Here is a 21,418-nt window from a genome sequence, read left to right as displayed (position 1 = left end):
AAATTTTTCAAAAAAGAAATGTTTACCATAAAAAAATTTGCTTTATTTCTGGACCCTCTGTTTCTATTGATGCCTGTTTTTATGCCAGTACCAGGCTGTTTTGATTACAATGGCCTTGTAGTAGGACAACAGTATGGTGACAGTCAAAGACAAAGGGGGTTGGGGGAAGTGAAAGTGGGCAATGGGGAAATAAAGGATAGAAGACTTGACTTTGGGTAGTGAGCACACAATGTAGTATGCAAGACGATGTTTTATTGAGTTGCTCACTTGAAACCTGTATGGTTTTATTAACCAATTTCAAATGAGCAACTTCAATAAAATGCCACCAGACTTGTAGGCAGTTTCCATAGGTTATTGGGAGAAATAACCATAAAACTTTTCAATTAGACTTCAACTGCTCATCAAAAAAAAAAAAAAGGCAAGACTAGGAGAAAATATTCACAACACACGTGTCTGACAAAAGAACTTGTGTCCTGAATACATTATTTGTAATATTTAAGACAATCCAGCCCTGACTGACATGGCTCACTTGATTGGGCATCGTCCCACAAAGTGAAAGGTCACCAGTCTCATTCCCAATCAGGGCACATGCCTGGGTTGCAGAGATGCAACAGATCAATGTTTTCTCTCCCTTTCTTCCCCTCCTCTAAGAAGTAAACAAATCTTTTTTAAAAAGGTCCAATTTTTGAAAAGGATAAGACTTGGATGGTTTGTGAAGATATGCAGATGGCTGTAAAAACATGAGAAACTGTTCATTGTGAAATGCAATGTAACATTCTGGATTGGATACTGGAACAGAAAAGGGACAGTAGAAATCTGAATATGGACTTCTGTTAATAATAATATACCAATGTTAATGTCTTATTTTTGACAAATATACAATACTTATAAAAGATTAAAATCAGGGCAAACTGGGTGAAAGAAAATACGTAGGAACTAAATTCAAAATCCCAAAGTTTTTTTTAAGTGCTTAGCATCATTAGTCACCAGTGAAATGCAAATTAAAATTACAATGGAGAGACAAATAGCTTATGGTTTCGCTTTATGTAGAAAGTAAAAAACTAAACAAAAGAAAAACGCAGAAACAGATGGTTAGCAGAGAGGAAGGGGAACGAGTGAAAAAGGTGAAGAGGAATATAATCAATACTGTGGTCATAAGCTATATAAATACTGCATTGTTATATTGTATACCTGAAATGAAATTAATATTGTATGCTAACTATACTTAAATAAAAATAGCCCTGTCCAGGTAGCTCAGTTGATTAGTGTCATCCTGATGTGCCAAGTTTCTGGGTTCAATCCCTGGTCAGGGTACATATAAAAATGAACCAATGAACGTGTAAGCGAAAAAGCAAAGCAATGTTTCTTTCTCCCCTCCTCTCTCTAAAAATCGAAATTTAAAAAATAAAATAAAATCACCATGTGATGCCCTCCAACCCATCCACTAAAATGGTTAAACTTTAACAGCAATAAGTGTTGGAAACTCAAATTGGTATGGTATTAAATGGTACAATCACTCTGGGAAAACTATTTGGCAGTTTCTCAAAAATTACATCATCTACTCTATTAACACTATCAATTCCACTCCAAGATATTTATCCAAGAATGAAAGTATGTCCAATACTTGTACAATATTCACATACAAGTCGTAATAGCCCAGAACTGAAAACAGCCCAAAGTCCATCAATAGAATGGATAAACTATACATCATAAAGCATACACTGGAACTCTGCAACAATATGAACATACTACATAAGATGAATCTCAAAAAACATGCTGAAAGCAGCTAGTCTAAAAAGTACATTCAAGTAGGATTTAGTTTATATGAAATTATTTAAATATGCAAAAATATCCTATAGTGATAGAAACCAGGTCAACTTCTCTGAGGGTGGGAGATGAGCTATTGACTGGGATGAAATTTTTCTGAGAAATGGTTACAGATTAAGGTCATTTACGGAGTGACTACTTGGGCTTTTTCTGCCATTTTATTTTATACTCAGTTAACACTCCCTTTTCCATGTAGTAAGCTTTGTTCAACTGGCTATTGCCCAAATGCAACACCCTATTTTAGGTGCCAGTAAAGTTAATGTGTATTAGGACCCACAAAAATGGAAGCTGCCCCAGTGCCCTGGCCCATGTCACAAATCTAAGCCCAAATCAGCCTACACATACAGGAAACACCTGTAAAGGAAACCTAACATCACACTAATCACAATCCTCCAACTCAGCTCTAGCTAGCTCACTTTACCCTAAAATAATTGGACCTAGTAGCCAATCATGCCATTTCTGTGTTGCCACTTCCAATGCTCTATAGATTTTGGGAACAGGGACACCCCCAATCCATGATGGACAAATGTTACTAAATTGTTTTGGCATTAAACACCAGGAGTCAGAGGTATACAGAACAGTAGATAGAACTAAGAAACCAAGTTGCTAGTACAGAAACACATTTAAAATATGCTGGTTTAACAGTAATGCTTAAGGACTTGGTCTAAAGTGGGATTCACTGCCAAACAGTTACCTGACCATTTTTCCCCAAGTTATACAAGCAAGATTAAAAGCACTACAGTACATCTTTGTTATTTTAGCTTTTAGGTTTTTAGTATTATTGCTACCCTTTAATTTCAGGGTAAGGATTAAATGAAATCATCCAAATTACCTTGATGCCTACTTGAAGCTCACTGCTCAAATAAAGGGGGCCTAGTCACAGCAAGAGGGCACCTCAGTAACTATGTTCCCTAATAACTGCTCAAGTGCCAACAGTGAATAAGAACTAGTTTGGGGGAAGGGAGCATGTTAATGTCATACTTAAGTCTAAATTCCTTATCGCAAAAAAGAACCCAGGACCACAAAAATGCATATTAAGTTTTATTAGGTTTCAAATACAAAACATTCGAAAAAGAGGAAAGTGATCTATAATACCTATGTTTTATATTCAACTAAACAAGGAACACACTATCACTGTTTCTTTCACAACCAGTATAAAGCCAGAAGAATCAAGACCAATTCTTTTCCAATGACAGAATTAAGTCTGCTGGGTGAGTAAACTATTTGCCAAACGGCTGTTTGGTCATTTAAGCTTTTAATTCAAATTTAGCACTCATATTTACTATGCTCAATGTTCTACACTATCTTCAAGATCTCTAAAGCATAAACCCAAGTAATTTAGATTATAGGATTGAAGCTGACAGTTATGTGCAATTTAAATTAGGTCAGTACCCTCAGTCTATGACTAAGAGCCTGTCAAATGAGGTTTTTAAAAAACTTTCCATAATTGCAAATGTTGGACATGGTAGTACTGCTCTTTTGCTATGCAAAAATTCTCAAGTTGAGTTGGTTCCTCTAATCCAACAATTCAAATAGACTTCCTTTGAACTGTGGCTTTTATACTATTGGCTCTAGTCTCCAACATAATGAAGTTATATCTCAATTTGTTTCCAAGACAGGAGGTGGGGATAAAGTAAGCTTATAAAATCACTATAAACAAAAGCCAAGTGACCCAATTTTGTTTCCAGTTTTTGAATATACTTTCAATTATTTCAGACATTTTTTCCAGTTACTTTAGTTTCCAGACTGACTCTTCCCTTTCATTCTGTTTTATGGTTAAGTCCCATTTCTGAATAAACAGCAGAAAGTGTTTCACTTGCTGAAAATCAGACAGTTTACTGGACAGAGGTACCACTTATGCCTTTCATTTTTCTAATTAACTTTCTGACATTGATAATTAGGAAGTTCTACATTAGAGTTGTTGCTATGACTTTTAGGTAAATATGAAAGCCAAAGCTATAAAATCTACGTAAAGAACCTTAGGAACTTCTTCACTACCTCCACTTACTAATTTCCTTAATTGCTCCCCTCTTTTCTCCATCTCCATCTGCTCAATTACTTAACTACCACTCCCTACTTAAGAGTGCTAACCAACACCGATGCCTTCCTCAGATCCACAAGAACCCTTGAAGGCAAAGTATCTATTGCCTGCCACCAAACCAATTATGATGAGCACTGCGTTTGCAACTGTTGTGCCTTATCCACAATCACCATTCTTCTGCTTCAACAACTCTGTAAAATGAAAAGCATGTGATCATGTCAGGATGTTTTAAACTAAAAATTACTACCCCCTTACCTATTCTTTAAATACATACCATTTTGCTGCTTTTAGTGACAATAATGCATGTGCTTTAAATTGTTAAGCTCTAAGTAACCATAAATACCCAGTACAATTCCCATAAGCATCACTTTGGTAATATCGACACTATGTAACTTCGGTAATATCAAGCCTATGTAACTGCATAACTATAGCAATAAAATTGTTACTAAAACTGGAAGTTTAGTTAGTAGCAGCTGCATCTAGTCCCCCTTTAATGGACTTGTACTGCAGTTCTGCAAACCATCAGGCACTAATAATAAAAAGGGTATTTTTTACAAAATGCCCAGGAGCAAGTTTGAACCTCGTGCAAGGGAAGTTCATTCACATACCAAAACAAACTGTATTCTCTTCTCAACAGATTATGCAGAGATAGTGCTAGCAAATTTTATACATTCAAAAATAGTGAAGCCCTGGCTGGTGTGGTTCAGTGGATTGAGTACTGGCCTGAGAACTTGAAAGGTCGCCAGTTCGATTCCTAGCCAGAGCACATGTCTGGGTTGCAGGCGAGGTTCCAGTTGAGGGTGAGAGGTGACAGACTGATGCTTTTCTCCCTCTTTCCCTCTAATATGTATTTAAAAAATATAGTGAAGAGTATTGCACAACTAAGCCATTAATGGAAATACACCGGTTTAAAACAACTTCATCCTACATACAAATACAAGGTGTTACAATTACCTAACTTGATCCTCCTAATCTACAAGTGAGATTATCCCTCTTCTACAGATAATTTGCCAATATCTCAGCTATGCAAAGCAGCAATACAGTATTTAAAGCTATAAAGGCCTCTGCTTACAAAACTTACCTTAGTATTTGATTTCTCTTGTTGCCAGCTTTATCTAGTGTGAATAAATCAGCATTCTGTGACCATAATCCTCAACCTGTAAAAATTAAATAGGTAGCTAGTTATCTCTCTTAAGGAAATTCTTCAAAACTTGCCTATAACTTACTGCCCCCTTTGCCAGAAAGAAAAGGCAAGTTCAGACTTGCAGCTTAACGTATTTCATGTTCTACTACTTCTCTTAATTGGTGGAAGAGTCACTGGCTTGGGATGGACTGGAATGGCTTAAATGGTTAAGTTGCATGGCTTATGGATTCTCATTCTGCTCCAATGGTGCACTGCCATGTTAAATCCATAAGTTGAACGGACAAAACTTATTTGAAGGAATAAGTGCAGTATAAGGATTTTTAGTTGGAGGTCTTCAAGTTTACTCTATTCAAGAGCATCTTTTTCAACTCCGTGGCTGGACCTGGGTCATGCTGCCTCAGGTTTTGCTTTTTAAAGACCACTTGCAATAGATTTTCTCCATACAGTGTAGTTTCACAGAACTAAAAACAAGTCAGGCATCCAACTAAATGTCAAGTTTGCAATGGCTTACAGGGGTAAAAAGAGGGGGACCCCAAACTTAAGCCATTTCCTATATAGACTAAAAGTCTAATTTGAAAAATGTTAAAATATATGAAGCATGTTTAAAGGTCTTCATCAAAAGTACTTAAAAAGTTACCCCCTCCCAAGCCCCAGGTGGCTATTGATAAACAACAGCTGCATTAAGGCCTTTAAGTGTCATACATGCTTTAAAAAAAAAAATCCAAGAGTTGAATTTGGAAGACTTCTAATGTGCTACAGAACACTTTGCTTTTCCATATTTTTTTAATCTAGAAAGCATTTCCACTGCCATGAGGTACAGTATGGTGTCACTGTACTATGAGGAAGTGTTCAATTTCGACTTAGACGGAAAAACTAGTTTGCTTTGCTTACCATCTTTGCTGTTTCACAGGCATTTGATGCTTTAAATCTGATGTGGAATGCTGATAGATTCACTTTTTAGAAGTCATAAGCCTTTGAGAAGTTGGAGATAACTTCATTGCTTATCTATTTTCTCCTTTGCAATCAAGCTGTTCCTTAAAAGTGAGACACTACAGAGTTGCAAAAATTTGAAACAGTAAGAGCAAGCACCGTTTGCAGCTTCATGGTTGGTTTTGGCCAAACTTTTTATTTAGTATTCTGTAGTTGCTTAACACACACTTAAATGGTCTTATTGGGGGAGGGGGGAAGGGAAGGTTCTTGTAGATTCCCAAGGAAATGTCAGAAAGGCAAAATATGGCCAGCACTATCCATTTGTTTTGGGTTTACTGGGTGAATAGCACTTTCTTTACATAAGCATCTGATCTCAGGTTTTTTATACTGAGAACATTTGAGATTTGTTTGATGATAGTATGATATCCTAAAAGTAGCAAACCCCAACCACCCTCTAATAACTAGCTTGTTTGTATAGGTAGAGGGATTCATCTTTCCATTTTAAGATGGCTAGATGTTTGTAGAAAATCTTAGAATTGCTTGGCTCATTTACTGGGAAAAAAATTATAGAAAGTGGCCTTTAGGGACACTTTTACTTGGAAAATTACAACACTAGTACACAAGTCAAGCCTTAACACATTTAACATTTGCTTGTTAAGAAAGCAATGCCTTAAGATTAAACATGTTTTACTTTTCTCCTCACAAGAACATAAAAATTATGGAAGGGGAACTTAACAGGAAATTTAAAAAAGGTAACACAATTTTTTCTTTTAGTAGTCCTTGGGTAGTTATGACAGAATAGGTTCCACTTTTTGTTTGTTTCTTTGAACAGGGATTTTGGTCCAAAGTTTTGTTTTTAATATCTGCTTCTGCCTCCCCCTCTATCAGATCGGCTTCCTCCACGGCCACCACCCCTTGGTGCTCCGCGGCTTGAACTGCTGTAGGAATCGCGTGGAGGAGGGTACCCCCTTTCCATAGAAGGGGGAAGCCCTCTTTCTTGTCTGCCAACCCGATCACGACCACTTGAGTAGAGATCACTTCGGCTGCTTGAGTAACTGTCTCGACTTCCACCATATCCGTCACGTGAGCTGCTGTAATCATCATAGCGACTGCTTCCACCATAAGATGGCGGGGGCCCTCGTGTAGGTGGAGCACTACGTGAGTTACCTGCAGGGTCAATGGTCAGGTAATATGGCAACACTATAAATTGTATATATACAACATTTAAATCTGAATTTACAGAATTTCTGTATTAAACGTTTACTTTCTCAACTGGGAGGTTTTAAACTCTGCCATTGCTGGCCATTAACAGGGATTTGCTCATTTGCTGAGATATGGAAATGGATGGGTTTTAATGTTTGTTTGAAAAGACTGAAGACGGTGTGTATTTCAAGAGGATATTCCAGACAGCTTGTTATTTTATAGTAGACACTCAGCCACTTTCCAGTGATAAGTTGCAATTTTGAACTGTAGACTTTCCTTCATATTGGAATGGTAAACATTTGATGTTGTTAATAAAATTTTTAAATTGTATTTTCACTGTTGGGGGAAAACACATAAGGCTGCCAATTTAAGCAAGCAAAATCCCCTCCAAAGCAAGCAAACAGCCTCAAAAAAATTAGAAAAAACAAAAGCCCCTCACAAAACTAGGAAAAGCCCAGCTGATAGTTACCCCCTTAAAAGCAAGCAAACATCCCTTTTAAAAGCAAGCACCACACAGCCTAGTAAAGTGGCTTATGAACCTAAAAACTCAAGCTGGTGATATTCAAAGACACTAAACCAGTATCTTACCATAACTGTCATATGAATCCCTGTAGGAACCACCACTTGGATGATCTGAATAGTCACGATCACGACCATAGCCATCTCTATCACTAAATTAAAAGAGAAAACCTTGTAAGCCCCAGAGCATCAAATTTTACAGCAAAACCATGGACGTCAAGTTATTTACCTATACCCTCTTGATGGATAGTCATCACGTGAACTGGAATGACCATAATCACGATAAGTATAATCTCTTGGTGGTGGTGCATAATCTCTTGTATCACGAGAACTTGGGTAATCTCTGCTCGAATAGCTATAAAAACAAAAGTAACTTGATTTATGCTTCTGATGAGCTCTTCCCTTCAACGCTAATTGTTAATGAGACAAAGCTACTACATTTTTCTGTTACCTGTCTTTAGTAGAATATCCATCATCCCTTGGGGACAAATAAACATCTCTACGAGAAGGCAGGGGTTCCCTTCGAGGTGGGCCTCCATAACTATCTCTTCCACGTGATACAGGAGCTTAAGGAAAAACAATCATTATTAAAACACATCCCTCCCCCAAACTGAAATGTGAACTTACACTCAGGCAAAGAAAACTAGTGATTCAATGACATAAGACATGGAAGTAAATCAAGATATTTTGTTTTCTAAAATCTTTTGTTATGGTGGTAGGACAGATTGTTAATGGAACATTCACCTCTTCCTCCCATTCCACTGCTGCTGCGAACTGGCCCTGAAGGAGCAGATCTTTTAGGAGGAGGACCCCCACTTCTTGGTGGTGGCCCTCTTTTTACTGGAAGTGGTCCCCTGGAAGAACTCATGTTAAAATTCATGGAATAGCCACCATCATCTACATTAGAATAAAAAAGAAAAATATGTCAATACTCACAAGAATCAAGAAGAGGCTATACAAAGTTCCTTCCTTGATCATGAATTTTTGTTTTAGTTTTTATTTATATAAGACCGAGCATGAAGTGTACATAGTAAAGGGTGGCCTTAATTTTAATATGCCAAACACCTATGTAATTTAAATGTGCCCAAACATCTATGACTAACAAAATTTTTCTGCAAGTACTTTCTCCCCAGAGTGAACTACCTGGATAAAGAATAGTACATTTTCCATCATTGAAAAACACTGTTGTTTTCAAGTCATTATCACTTTGGTAGATGGGTGTGTGTTCTCAATTGCCAAAGCTGGCGCCTTTAAAACAGACTTTACCGAAACACCCATGGTGTGGTTTGCAGTTCCTAACATCTACATCAAGCCTAAGGTAGGCCCAAGTCATTACCCATGTGCCCTCCACGTGAGGGAGGTCCCCTGGTTCCTCCACTTCCTCCTCTTCCGCCTCTAAGGCCTCTTGGAGGGCCTCTGCTTCTTGGAGGTGGAGGCGGTCCACGTCTACCACTTTCAAATGATGGTTTAGTGGCTTGTTCTACCTTGATGGCTTTTCCATCTAAGGACTAAATGATATCAAAGTGGTTAATTACAGAACTGGCAGATAAGATTCACTGTGCACCATGACACCAATGTCCTTCAAAATGTAATTATAGGTAAATTTTACTCACTAATTAGTCTAAGAAAAACAATAATATACAGCACTACTTTTCCATTTTCTTAAAACACTTACTAGTCTTTAAGATTGATACTGATGGTTTGAACCAAATAAGGTGGATCCACTGCATTATTGGTAGGTAATATTTTAAACAAGGCCAGCTATCAACTTATCAAAACTAATAACCCAAAGGAAAAGCCAAGTTATTAAAGCAGCTTATAAATTCCAGATAAAACAAACACAGTATTTTGAACTCTTGTTAAAATGAAACCTGTAAATTTGGTTATAAAATTACAAAGGACTATGATCACACGGCCCTGGAAAGGTACACTCAAAAACAAATTTTAAGAGATGCCCTAGGAAACACTATCGTGTGCAGACAATCTCACCTTTCCATTCATGTCTCTGGCTGCATCCTTCGCATCTGCTGGGCTTTCAAAGGTGACAAAAGCAAATCCTCTCGATTTGTTGGTCTCACGATCTTTCATCAAGAGTACTAAAAAAGTCATTTTCAGGGGTAAAAAAGTGTTATTCTAGTAAGAATGAATCGACAAAAAAGGATTCTTTAAAAAGGAAAGCTCAGAACTTCTTAGAGGACAAAATTATCATTTCAGATGATCATTGCAATTAAATTCATCATAGCTTCCCTTTTTAATTACAAAATAGCCTGGCAAGTACTTTCAGTTAAACTCACCTTCCACTATCCGCCCATATTTGCCAAATACTGCTTCAAGGGCTTTCTCGTTTGTTTCTGTATTGAGGCCACCAATGAAGAGCTTTCCTGGGCGATCAGCTTCAACCATTTTTCCCCTCTGATGATAGTCTATTGAAAAAGAATATAGTATTACATCACTCGTAAAAGTTCCTCAGTTTATTGGGCACGTTTTTATTGAGATTCGTATTTCTTATTTTACTGGAACTATTACTCCTCAACTAAAGACACCAAAAGCAATCTTTTCTAAGCATCAGCTGGAAACCCAAATTAATTAGTTAAGCCATAGTGCAGTTTCCATTAAACTGGTTAAAAGAATCAACTTATGCCTTTACCCTTAGTCTACCCTGGCAGTTTTAAGTCAAGTAACGGCTACTAAACATTCAAAAAAGTTTTAGTTTCAGATTTCTAGCCTTTTAAAGAAACAATTACATCCTAATTATCCTAAAGGCTATTAACTCACTCAAGGTCACAGGCCAGATGCAGATCCTTAACACCAAGCCCTCTCCCAAGAACTTTGTATTCACTCATTAGGAGTCCCTAGTAAATTTATTAAAGAAATTTAAAGTTTGTGGCAAGTTATGTCTTTTTCCCCAGCCCCTGGCCCGCCTAAGAGGTAACAAAAACTGTAAAGTGTCACAAATTATTTCATAGTGAATAACGGAAGGTGAAAACCCTCACCGTATCGCTCAACATTCCATGACCGCAGCAGAACCCAATTAAAAACCGTCATTAAAAAACGCGTCGAAAACACAAAATGGCGACACTTGGACTGGGCCCAGAACAACCGACACCGGTCAGAAGAGTAACTTTTACTATCAGCAGTGGCTGCAAAAATTCAAAGGAATTCGTCTCCAAGACCATATATGAACAAGGACCCAGCGTATAAGTGCACGTGCCCTTCCAATAGCGCCGGCGCCATCCCTATGCGGGTACCGCGATGGCGCAATTTCTCCCCGTTCCGCTACAGCCCGACCTCCGCTACCACCCCTGCAGGCGACAGCCAAACTTTCTCGAGGCATGCAACCAAACGGACCCCTACGTTTGTTTCCCTCCGACACTCTCAGCTGTATCTAAATAGGTCGGCATTTTGGGTTCTTAAAATGGCGCCCGCCAGCCCCATCTCCTGGGAGATAATCCTAAATCCTAACAGGGTAAGAGTGTCCGGAAAACCGGGCTAAGGAAAAGATAAATGTACCGGAGGGGTGACGACGGTTTCAAGCTCCTACGAGCTCGCCAACAAGGGCTTTCTACGCGCTCAGCACGAGGGAGGGCCACCTGCTCCGGAGACAGAAGAGAGAACCAGCTGGAACTACTGCGCAACGAGGGCGAACAAAGGAGACCGCAAACTTTATACTGCCCGGGAACGAGGCTGAAGGACCCGGATGAAAACGGAGCTTAGAATTTGAAACGCAAGGAGTGGGGTGGAACAGTTCCCAGTGTTCCCATTGGCTGTCTTTTTTGTCATTAACTCTTAGCTCCACCCTTCTTCCGGGCTCTCAGCTTTTTGGCCCGCGCTGGTTCCAACCGTCTTCCCAACCCCCACCCGTACTGCTCAAACCCGCGGTTTTGCTTTCCGCTAAAATGGCTCACAGGCTTCATTTAATAAAGAACTGAAATTATTGCGTGTTCTAGTGATCCGGGCACGGTGCTAAACTTTAACACCCTATACCTCATTTATTTAATTCTCAAAAATAGCGTGATTAGGGTACACACTCCTATGCCAATTTTGCAGAAATGGAAAACAAAGAAATTTAGATAACAAAATATTTTCCAAAATACTTAAGAATTTTTAGTGAATGGATAAAATTCTGATAAGTAAATATCAGGTGGGGAGAAAGCAACATACAAAATGGCAGCAGATAAACTGAACACCTAAATGACAGGCTTTGGGCTTGGCCACGAAAATATAACCTAGATCAACAGAGACAGGCAAGACACCTCCATGGGTAAGGCTGCCAGATTTAGCAAATGAAAATACAGGACACCCAGTTACTTTGAAGTTCAGATCATTTTTTGTCAGTGTAAGTATGTCCAATGTCATGTACAAAAAAAATCCTTATTTATTTATCTGAACTTGAAATTCAACTGAGCATTCTGTATTTTATCCGGCAATCTTACTGGAGGAGGGGTTACAAAAATTAAAGATTTTCTAATTTATTTAAAAAAAAAGAAAAAATAAGTAAAACAATTGCATGTTGTGGTTAGTGCCAGGGAGGAAGTAAACTAGGTGCTTTGATGGACAGTATTTGGGAGACCAAATTTGATTTAGACATCAGGGAAGGTTTATCTGAAGAGGTGGCTTTGGAGATCAGATCTGAAGGGAAAAAGGAAACCAGCCATGGAAAAGCTGGGGGGAGAGCTTTTCAGGAAAAAAAAAGCACTAAGCACAGAGTGGAGTTAAGCATTTGCATGTATCAAGGGACAGAAAGAGATTCAGGGTGACAGGAATTTAAGTATCATAAAATGAGGGAGTAAAGGTAGGCAGAACCTTTGAATCCATTAAAAGATTGCAGGGACACCAATGTGGTAGTGCAACTAGATCAGGAGAGAGAGGAGGGTGACTTGAATTAGGGTTGTGGCAGTGGACATGGGGAGAAAAGAACAATTGCTAGGTGTACATAGCAGGTAGTATGGACAGAATTTGCTAGTGAATTAGATGGAAAATGATGGGGGTTGGGGTGGAACTGAGGAAACAGGAAGTCATTAGTAGGTGATGGCCATTTACCATAATGGTTGCAAGAAGAGAATTTGGGTTATGTGTGTGGGGGTGGGTAAGAAATCTGATGCTCAGAGATCGGGGTTAAATTGTCACTTTAGAAATAGTAATTAATGCCCTGACCAGTGTGGCTCAGTTGGTTGGGCATCATCCTTCAAAGCAAAAAGTCACTGGTTTGATTCCTGGTCAGTGGGCATAATTAAGTTGTGGGATAGGTCCCCAGATGGGTCACATATGGGAAGGCAACCTATTGATGTTTCTCTCTCTCTCTTTCTCCCTTCCTTCCCCCTTCTCTAAAAATAAATAAATAAAATATTTAAGAAAGCTAATAAAACTCATCATGTCCTGGCTGGGTAACTTAATTGGGTACATACAACAAACAACCAATGAATGCATAAGTAAGTGAAACAACAAATCAATGTTTCCCCCCTACCCTTCCCCTCTCTCTAAAATCAATCAATAAAATTTTTAAACCATCAGAATGAATGAGGCCACAAAAAAGAGAACACAATGCAAAAAGAAAACCCAAGATCACACAATATTAAATATATATACAGGGGTAGGCAAAGGTAGGTTTACCTGTTTGCATGGGAAATAATACAATAATTAACGAGTAATAATACAAGAATAAACTCTGTGTATTGTGTACTCACAATTGTAAAGATTCTGCTATGGCAATAGTTAGAAATTGGCCTGGTAATGTCAGTTTCAGTCAGTAGAATCTGCAGATCCAGACTGAAGAACTACAGGACCTTCCCTAAGCCCTGAGTCTAAGCCAGCCCTCCACTAGTTTAGGGCAGAACAGGGCTAACTCTACAACACATGTCCCTGTGCCCCTGGGTCTCAATAAGGAAATATGCAGCTCTGTGGATTAGGTCACTCTTGTCCTTTCAGTTAGTGTCCAGGAATGTGGGAAAAAGAGGAAAAGAGTGCTTCAGACTGAAGGACAGCACTTCCGGGGACCAGGAGAGGGAGAAAGAGGATGGACAGCTAGTTGAGGAATTGTAGGAGAGGGTCATTATGGCTGTAGCATAGTCAGGACAGACAGGACAAAGAAGCTGAAGAGGGAGGCAGAGGGCCTACTGCATAGATCAGAGGGCAATGGGGAGGGTTTTTCTTTTTAAGACGGGGGCAAGGTAATCAAAGTTCATCTTTTTAAAAGATTTTATTTATTTATTTTTAGAAAGAGGGGGAGGGAGGGAGAGAGAGAGGGAGAGAAACATCAATCAGTTGTCTCTCATATGTGCCCTGTCTGTGCCACAACCAGGGACCGAACTTGTAACACAGGCATGTGCCATGAGCAAGAATCGAACTGGCAACCTTTTGTTTTGTGAAACAATGCCCAACCCACTGAGACATACAGATCAGGGCCAGATTTCATCTTAAAGAGAGCATGGTGGCTGCAGTCTGGAGGCTATATTGGGAGAAGGAGGGACAAAAAGCAGGGTGTATAGCTGGTGTAATCCAGGAGACAGAAGGTGTGGGTGAGCTGAGTGTGAGGGACTCTGGCCAACCTGCAGTCCACTGCCCCAAACTAATTGCTGAATCCCATTCCCCCTCCTTATAGATGGTCTAGATTTTCCCCTTTACTTCTTTCTTTGGATTATCATCAAATACAGTTACATTTTTTCTTTACTATAATTTTCCCTTGACACATTATTTCTCTCCAGATACCATCTCAATGATTAACTGATAGACTGAGTCAAGCAATATTACTTTGCCACTAGGTATCCTTGGAATTTAATCAGTGGTAAATAAGTGATGGCTGAATGGCTTGCAAGTTCTTTTTGTCCACCATGATACTTAGTATGAGATGCATACCTAGTAAATTAAATATTGAATACTGGTGGTCTTGTCTTTAATCCCAATTTATCTGCAGAGGGCTGAATTTAAAAAAAAAATACAAACAATAAAAGGAGACAAAAACAGGTTTAAAAGCTTCAACCAGTTAAATGATTAAGAAATAATCTCCAGTCATCAACTAGAATCACTCTGGATAGGTAAATTGAAGCTGTCCTTTCAGACTTGCATTTTTACATGAAGGGCAAATGTAAGGTCACTCTGCATCCAGTTATGCCTCTTTTCCAAACTACAGAAAGATATCCTCCCAACATGTTCTAAAAATGTCTGTTATCTGGTATGAAGGAAAAAGCAGGAAGGGAGAAAATAATTTTATGTGAATGAAGGTTGGAAGACTTTCCAAACCACTTTTAAGTAGCCACTGTCTAGAAGATAGCCTACTTAGCTACAATAAGCAAGGAATAAAAATATTTTAATAAGCATATGGTTCTGATATCTATATAGGAACTGAATGAATGAAAGAAGATATAATTTGACGGTATCTTTCTTCATAATGAAGGAGATGATGTATTTTATCCAAACTTAATACTCGATTAAAAGGAACTGAAGTATGCCTTAAGAAATATTTCAAAGAAGGGGTGGTAAATGATGGATTTTTCAATAAATTGTGTCAGGACAATTAGAGAATCATTTAAAGGGAAAAATATGGATTCATATCACACTTTTTACTTCAAGATATATTCCAGCTCAAAGATTTAGATGTAAAAGGTAAGTATTAGAAGAAAAAATGGGTAGATGCATTTATAATCTTGTTATTGTTACGGAGTGGGGTGTCCAAAAATCCCCAGAGCCTGTGGGTTGGGGGATGGGAAAAGGAAACAGCTTTTAAAATGCCTTCACATGCCTGTGGCTAGTGTCTTTGTTACACAAATGGCTTTGGTTCTTCCAAGGCCTTGGGAAGATGGGAGGGGTTTTGACCGCGGAATGGTACAGAGAGCATACCGGGCCTGTGCAAGGTTCTGTTAATGGTCAGAACTGGTTACCACACACACTGCGTCAGAGAATGCAGTCAGGGGTTTAAAAATAGGCAGCAGATATTTTAGCAAGGTTCTCCACGCGGTTTTGAGAAGGAAGAATACCATGCAGCTTTGAAAGGGCAAACAGAGAACCATGCGTGATCCAGTGCAACATAGCACATGTTTTCCTGGATTGTTTTACAGAGGCTGATGACATCGTAACCCAGAGCCTGAAGGAGAGAGCTGACAGATAAGGAATGGGGAACTTCTGGGCATGTTTTTGGCTTCTAGCTTTTTGAAGAGCAGGGGAAGGGCTGGGTCCCATGGGAAAATGGCTCTGAGCTGAAGTGCTCACTGTCCTCCTCAGGTTGGAATATTGTAAATAAAGACATGTTTTCCTCAACACTAGTTGTTGGGTTTTACACCAAGGTGCCACGTGAAAGAACCCCCTTTCGCTCTGTAACAGTTTTGGCAACCCCAGATGGGACTAATGGAACCTGTAGTTAGGTTCGCTCTGTTAACATTATGAGGACGATCCATCTGTTCATTAATTTTAGCAAATATTTATTTAGTACCTATTATGTGCCAGCAGTTTTAGATGCTGGGAATAAATACATCAGTGAACAAAAACACATAAGTCCTTGCCTACCTGGGGCTAAGATTTTAGTGTGAGGGGATAGATAATAAACAATAACACAAATAAATAAATTATAAAGTATGTTTGAAGATGAAAATGCTGTATAAGAAATAGAACATAGTAGCAGGGTCAGGAGTACAGGAGTGGATGCATGCAAAATTAAAAGGGCTGATCAAAGTTGGCTTCACTAAGAAGGTGGCACTGAAGCAATGATAGAAAAGGGAGTAAGTCCTGGGGATACCTGGGGAAGAGCATGCCAGGAAGACTGAAGCTTACCTGCTACCTGCCATGTTCTAAGAACAGCAAGTTGGCCAGTATGGCTGAAACTGAATTAGGGAATGCAAGAGTAGTAAGGGATAAGGCTCTTAAGCAGCAGAGTCAGATCACACAGGTCTTTTAAAAATACATATTTATTTATTTATTTGTTTGTTTGTTTGTTTATTTTATTTTTAGAGAGGGGAAAGGAGAAAGAGAGGGAGAGAAATATCACTGTGTGGTTGCCTCTTACTCACGCCCCCAACTGGGGACCTGACAAGCAATCTAGTTACGTGCCCTGACTGGGAATCGAACCAGTGACACTTGGCTCGCAGGCCGACACTCAATTCTCTGAGCCACAGCAGCCAGGGCTCACATAGGTCTTTGTAGACCAAAGATGTTGCCTTTGTCAAGAAGGAAAAATAATTTTCCGTATTTCTAGATTCTTATCTGAGACCCTCTTGTAATAAAAGACAGCTTAACATAAGGAAAACAGAAGTTTAATAACAAGTGAATCTCTTGTATACATGGGAGAGATGCAGGAAAACTGAGTTATTACCCAAATGACTCAACTTGTTACCTTAAATACCATCTTCAGTTAATGGCAAAAGAAGATTGGGGGAGGGGAGAGAGTTATGGAAAAGTATCAGAAAAGTCACAGTAAACAAGGGTATGGTTGTTTTGCAGATCTAAATCCTGGCATTATCCAGTAATGATAGTTTCCAGAGATTTGGTAATCCTCCTCTTTTTGCTAAATAGGTGGAGACACCCTTACAAATTGAGATTTCCCTTATAAATGTAAATGTCTCTCACAAAAGGGTAACTTCTAAGGTTTCAGAGCTTCTGCTATGTCTGCTGTTTCTTAAAAACCATCAGTTTGAAAAAAAAAAAAAAAGGCCTTCACCTTAGAATAATTCTTATGCCAGAAACTTATTTTGGGGTGGCAAATTCTGCTCCCTTTCACCTTTCATGTGCTTGAAATCAGGAGCCACTGTAGGGCCTTGAGCAGAGGACTGATAATATCTGTCTTACCTCATAACAGGATCACTGGCTGCTGTGTCCAGGATACACTGTAGGCAGCAAGGGTGAAAGCAGGGAGACCAATCAAAATAGAGCTTTGAATTGAGGGGATAGCAGTGGAGGTGGTGAAAAGTTGTTGGATTCTGGACACAGTTTGAAGGTAGAGTCAAAAGAACTTCCTGACACAAAATCTAGACAGCATGAGTGAAAAAATTGATTCATTTGACTATAAAAGCATTTCTTCATTCTCACACTGGTTTGATAGATTATTTTTTCAAGTGGATCTTTAAATATTAGAATATTTTCAATCTTGTTGCTAGACCCTCTTGTGTTTTCATTCTATCCTCAACCCTTGGTAAATCTAATTGTTTCCCAGGGAGTCCACTACAATAAATATCCCTATGACTCCTATGCAAAATCTCTCCTTTGAACTCCTCAATGTGCACATCACACTTTCTGTCTGACATTACCACTTGGCTGCCTCAAGATGTCTGTCTATAAGGTATCCAGCCATGTAATATGAAAAATAGAGACATTTATTGAAGAAGATACAAGATACAAGAAACATTGCACATAGGACAATGATGCCTCAGTTCCCTTCAAAGTAGGCCCCTTGGGACCTCACACAGCTCTCCCAATGGCCAGCTGCCCCATTGTATTTTCCTGAATCTCATCAACTGTCTGAAATCTCTTCCCTTTCAAAGGTGATTTTAGTTTTGGGAGAAACCAGAAGTCGCAGGATGCCAAGTCTGGGCTGTAGGGGGGGATGAATCACCTGGGTGATTTGATGTTTCGTCAAAAAATTCTGCATAAGATGTGATGCATCACTGGGTGCATTGTCATGATGAAGCTGCCAATCACCAGTTGCCCAAAGCTGCGGCCTTCCAAATCATCCAAATAGTTTCCGCGGAGGAATGTTCAAGCTTAATGCAAAATCTGATGCATATTCGTTGCTTTACTTATTCAGTTATTTTGAATGGTATGCCCACACAGTACACATGCTCACTCAACGGTGTCTACCACCCCCACTGACTAGTACAGTGAAGTCCTCATTGTTCATGCATGCACATTCAGTCTACTCTCCTTGGCTGCCAGGTTACATCAATGTTGTGCAAACTGTTGTCATTATAGTAACAATGGCTGTACTTTTTCTGGACAGACCTTATACATTAACTCATTGCCTTGTCAGGTATTTATTGGGTACCTATTATGTATTAGCCACTATTATAAGGACTGGTATACATTGATTGACTAAAATGGACTTGGTCCCTGCCCTTATGAAGCTGACATTCTAGTGAGAAAACAAACAATAAAACAAAATTTAAAACTCATGAAAACCACTATGAAGAAGACAAGTTGCAGTAACAGAGAATAACAAAAAAAGTATGTTTGTGCAGTTGGAGGAAAAAATAGTCAGGGAAGATCTTTCTGGGATAGTGACATGGAAGCTGAGAGTTCAAGAATGAGATAATTAAATTTAGATTTGTTCTAAAAAATGAATGAGAAGCAGCCACCCATGGAAAAGAACTGTGGATGGACAGTCTGGATAACAGCAGCAGCATGTGCAATGGCTCTGCTAAAGAAAAGAAGTTGATGTATTTCAAGAACTTAAATGAAGCTACTATGGCTGGAACATAGTGATTTAGGGAAAATAAGTACAAGTGACCTAGTTGGAAAATTAAGAATGTGTTAGGTTCTCCAAGAACTTATAAGTCATGGCTAGGATTTTGGGGGTTTATGCTAAAAACAATGGAAAACCACTGAAGGGCTTTAATTCAGGAGAAAAACTTGAGCTGATTTGTATTTTTGAAAGCACACTGGTAGCAATGTGGAGAATGAGTTATATAAAGGGGTAAGCATGAAAGCTGGAAAACTACTCAGGAGTTTAAAGCAGTTTTCTGAGTAAGATAGGACATGGTCTAGACTAGAGTTGTGGAGATGGCTGTGGAAAGGGAGAAAAGTGGACAGATCAGAAAGATAGTTAGGAATTTGAACAATGCAGAATAGCCTATGAACTGAACCCTTGCGCTGGAATGCCTGTTTTGAAGCCCAGCTCTGCCACTTCCTAACAGCATGAATTAATTTTTAAAAAGATTTTATTTGTTTGTTTATTTTTAGAGAGAGGGGAAAGGAGGGGGAGAGGGGGAGAGAAACATAGATGGGAGGGAGAAACATCAATGGGTTGTCTCCAGCATGCACCCTGACTGGGGACTGGACTTGCAACCTAGGCATGTGCCCTGACAAGCAATCGACCGGCAACCCTTCACTTTGCAGGCAAATGCCCAACCAACTGAGCCGCACTGGTCAGGGCTTAAGTGCATGAATTTGTAAAAATCCACAATTTCTCAGTGCTTTAGTGCCTTCATTTACAAAATAAATTTAATAATAGTACTTACAGGAAGTGTCAGGATTAAATGTGTTGATATATACAATACAGCACATTTATAATATTTCCTCACACATAGTAAGCATTGCATTAAGTGTTAGACATTATATTAATAATGGATGGGCTATGAGGAGTAAGGGAGGAATCAATGGTGATGTCAGATTTTTGGCAAGAGCTACTGGATCTCTTTTTGAGACACAAGAGAGGCAAAATCTCAGTTTTCGGTGAAACTGATAATTTACTTTCTCCATGTATACTGGGAAAAGTCACACAATTGGGCAGAATGAGACCACAGATCTCAAATGAGGCTTCAATATGGCCCAGTAATTTGACTTCATACTCTTTGGTCAATTCAGTCTTCTATCTTATGCAATAGTGTTTTTGGTTTTTTTTTAACTTCTCCACTCTTCTCTAACCCTCTACCCCAGTACCAGCTCCCTCCTGCTCCCTCACTTTCAATACTTGATACCAACTCTTATTTCATAGAGAAAATAGAAGCCATTAAATAGGAACTCCCTGATCTTCTACTTACCAAACATACCTACCTACCCATCCTATCTTCTTTTCCTTTTGCACATAGGATAGTAGTTCCCAAAATGTAGTTATTTCCTCAGAACAGCAGCACAGGCTCTGGCTGGAAATTGGTAGAAATGGAAATTTGCTGACCCCCCACCTCTATACCTATATAATCATAAACTCAGATGAAGGAAAGGGTAGCAATCTATGTTTAACAAGCTCTCCAGGGAATTCATATTCACAATCAAGTTAAATGAACATACTTTCTTTGTTGACTTTTTTGCCCAGGGTAGTGTGAAGAAGGCAGTTTTTCAAAGAATTGTTAGTGACTGGGGAAAACTGGAAACAACTTTAATGACTATTAATAGAGGAATGCTAAATAAATTATAATAATCTCATGTAATATCTGTAATGCATCTGCTAAAATAACAAAGTACTTCATTCTATACATCATGTAGTATAACATGGTGTATATAATTATTCCACACATCGTCGTCGTCGGCAGCCGTCCGTCTCGAGAGATGATGGTGTAGCTTCTTAAGAGTCTATCTGCACCGCCAAGAATGGCTGTGCAGTCCGACTCGGGAGTGACATGGTATCTGTCTCCTCCCGTGTTGAATCGACATCTTGCGATGACGCTGGAGTGTCCTCTCCAGTGAAGCTACAGAGCCTGGGCAGGGTGATATGGAGGGTCTGCTGTTGCCCATGCAGCAGACCCCCCCTCTCTTCGCAGCTGAAGGGTCCAAGGGAAAGACGGAGTCAATACAGCTTGGCTTCAGGTGCGCCGCAGGAGTTGCCGGTGTTGACTACAACGTCAAACCGCCTTAGGGACTCCGGCTCCGGATTTTCTGTCGGGGTTTACTCCCTTAGCCTTTCCCCTGAAGAGGTATGCCGCAAGGCAGCGGAGGTTTTTTGGAGTCAGAGTTTTCCTTCTCTGATTTGCATACCTAAGACACTAGTTACCAGCCAAAGATATGCAAAAGCCTCTTAAAGGCTGTTCCTCTCTCCTCACCTCCCATGGGGTCTGGTGTAAAAGAAGGGACCATACAGTTTGAAAGTATGTAGAAGAGCCCTCCCCACATAGTCTGCCAGG

The 21,418-nt window shown here is 39.4% G+C and overlaps 1 protein-coding gene and 1 non-coding gene across 3 annotated transcripts; both read right to left on the bottom strand.

Moving 5' to 3' along the window:
* Nucleotides 1-6,732: 6,732 nt before the first annotated feature.
* Nucleotides 6,733-11,339, bottom strand: RBMX (RNA binding motif protein X-linked). Of its 2 annotated transcripts, XM_090264296.1 has the most exons (10): nucleotides 11,175-11,339; nucleotides 10,658-10,804; nucleotides 9,959-10,087; nucleotides 9,654-9,760; nucleotides 9,001-9,172; nucleotides 8,409-8,561; nucleotides 8,116-8,230; nucleotides 7,894-8,019; nucleotides 7,734-7,816; nucleotides 6,733-7,109 (listed from the first exon to the last, which is right to left on the bottom strand). In XM_090264296.1, the coding sequence occupies exons 2-10, from the start codon at nucleotides 10,707-10,709 to the stop codon at nucleotides 6,799-6,801; spliced, it is 1,248 nt and encodes a 415-aa protein (XP_090120422.1). In that variant the 5' UTR covers nucleotides 10,710-10,804; nucleotides 11,175-11,339; the 3' UTR covers nucleotides 6,733-6,798. The 2 variants fall into 2 exon arrangements, with proteins under 2 accessions (XP_090120422.1, XP_090120423.1); XM_090264297.1 differs by lacking the exon at nucleotides 10,658-10,804.
* On the bottom strand, nucleotides 9,840-9,907 carry LOC149990640 (small nucleolar RNA SNORD61). Its single transcript, XR_016508781.1, has one exon. It is a non-coding gene; the product is annotated as a small nucleolar RNA SNORD61 (small nucleolar RNA).
* Nucleotides 11,340-21,418: the final 10,079 nt, after the last annotated feature.

The sequence above is a fragment of the Furipterus horrens genome, unplaced genomic scaffold, assembly GCF_987537825.1.
Source record: "Furipterus horrens unplaced genomic scaffold, mFurHor1.1.pri manual_scaffold_17, whole genome shotgun sequence".
NCBI lineage: Eukaryota > Metazoa > Chordata > Mammalia > Chiroptera > Furipteridae > Furipterus > Furipterus horrens.
Note: the sequence above shows the minus strand (reverse complement) of the source record. Positions and strands in the feature narration are given on the sequence as shown.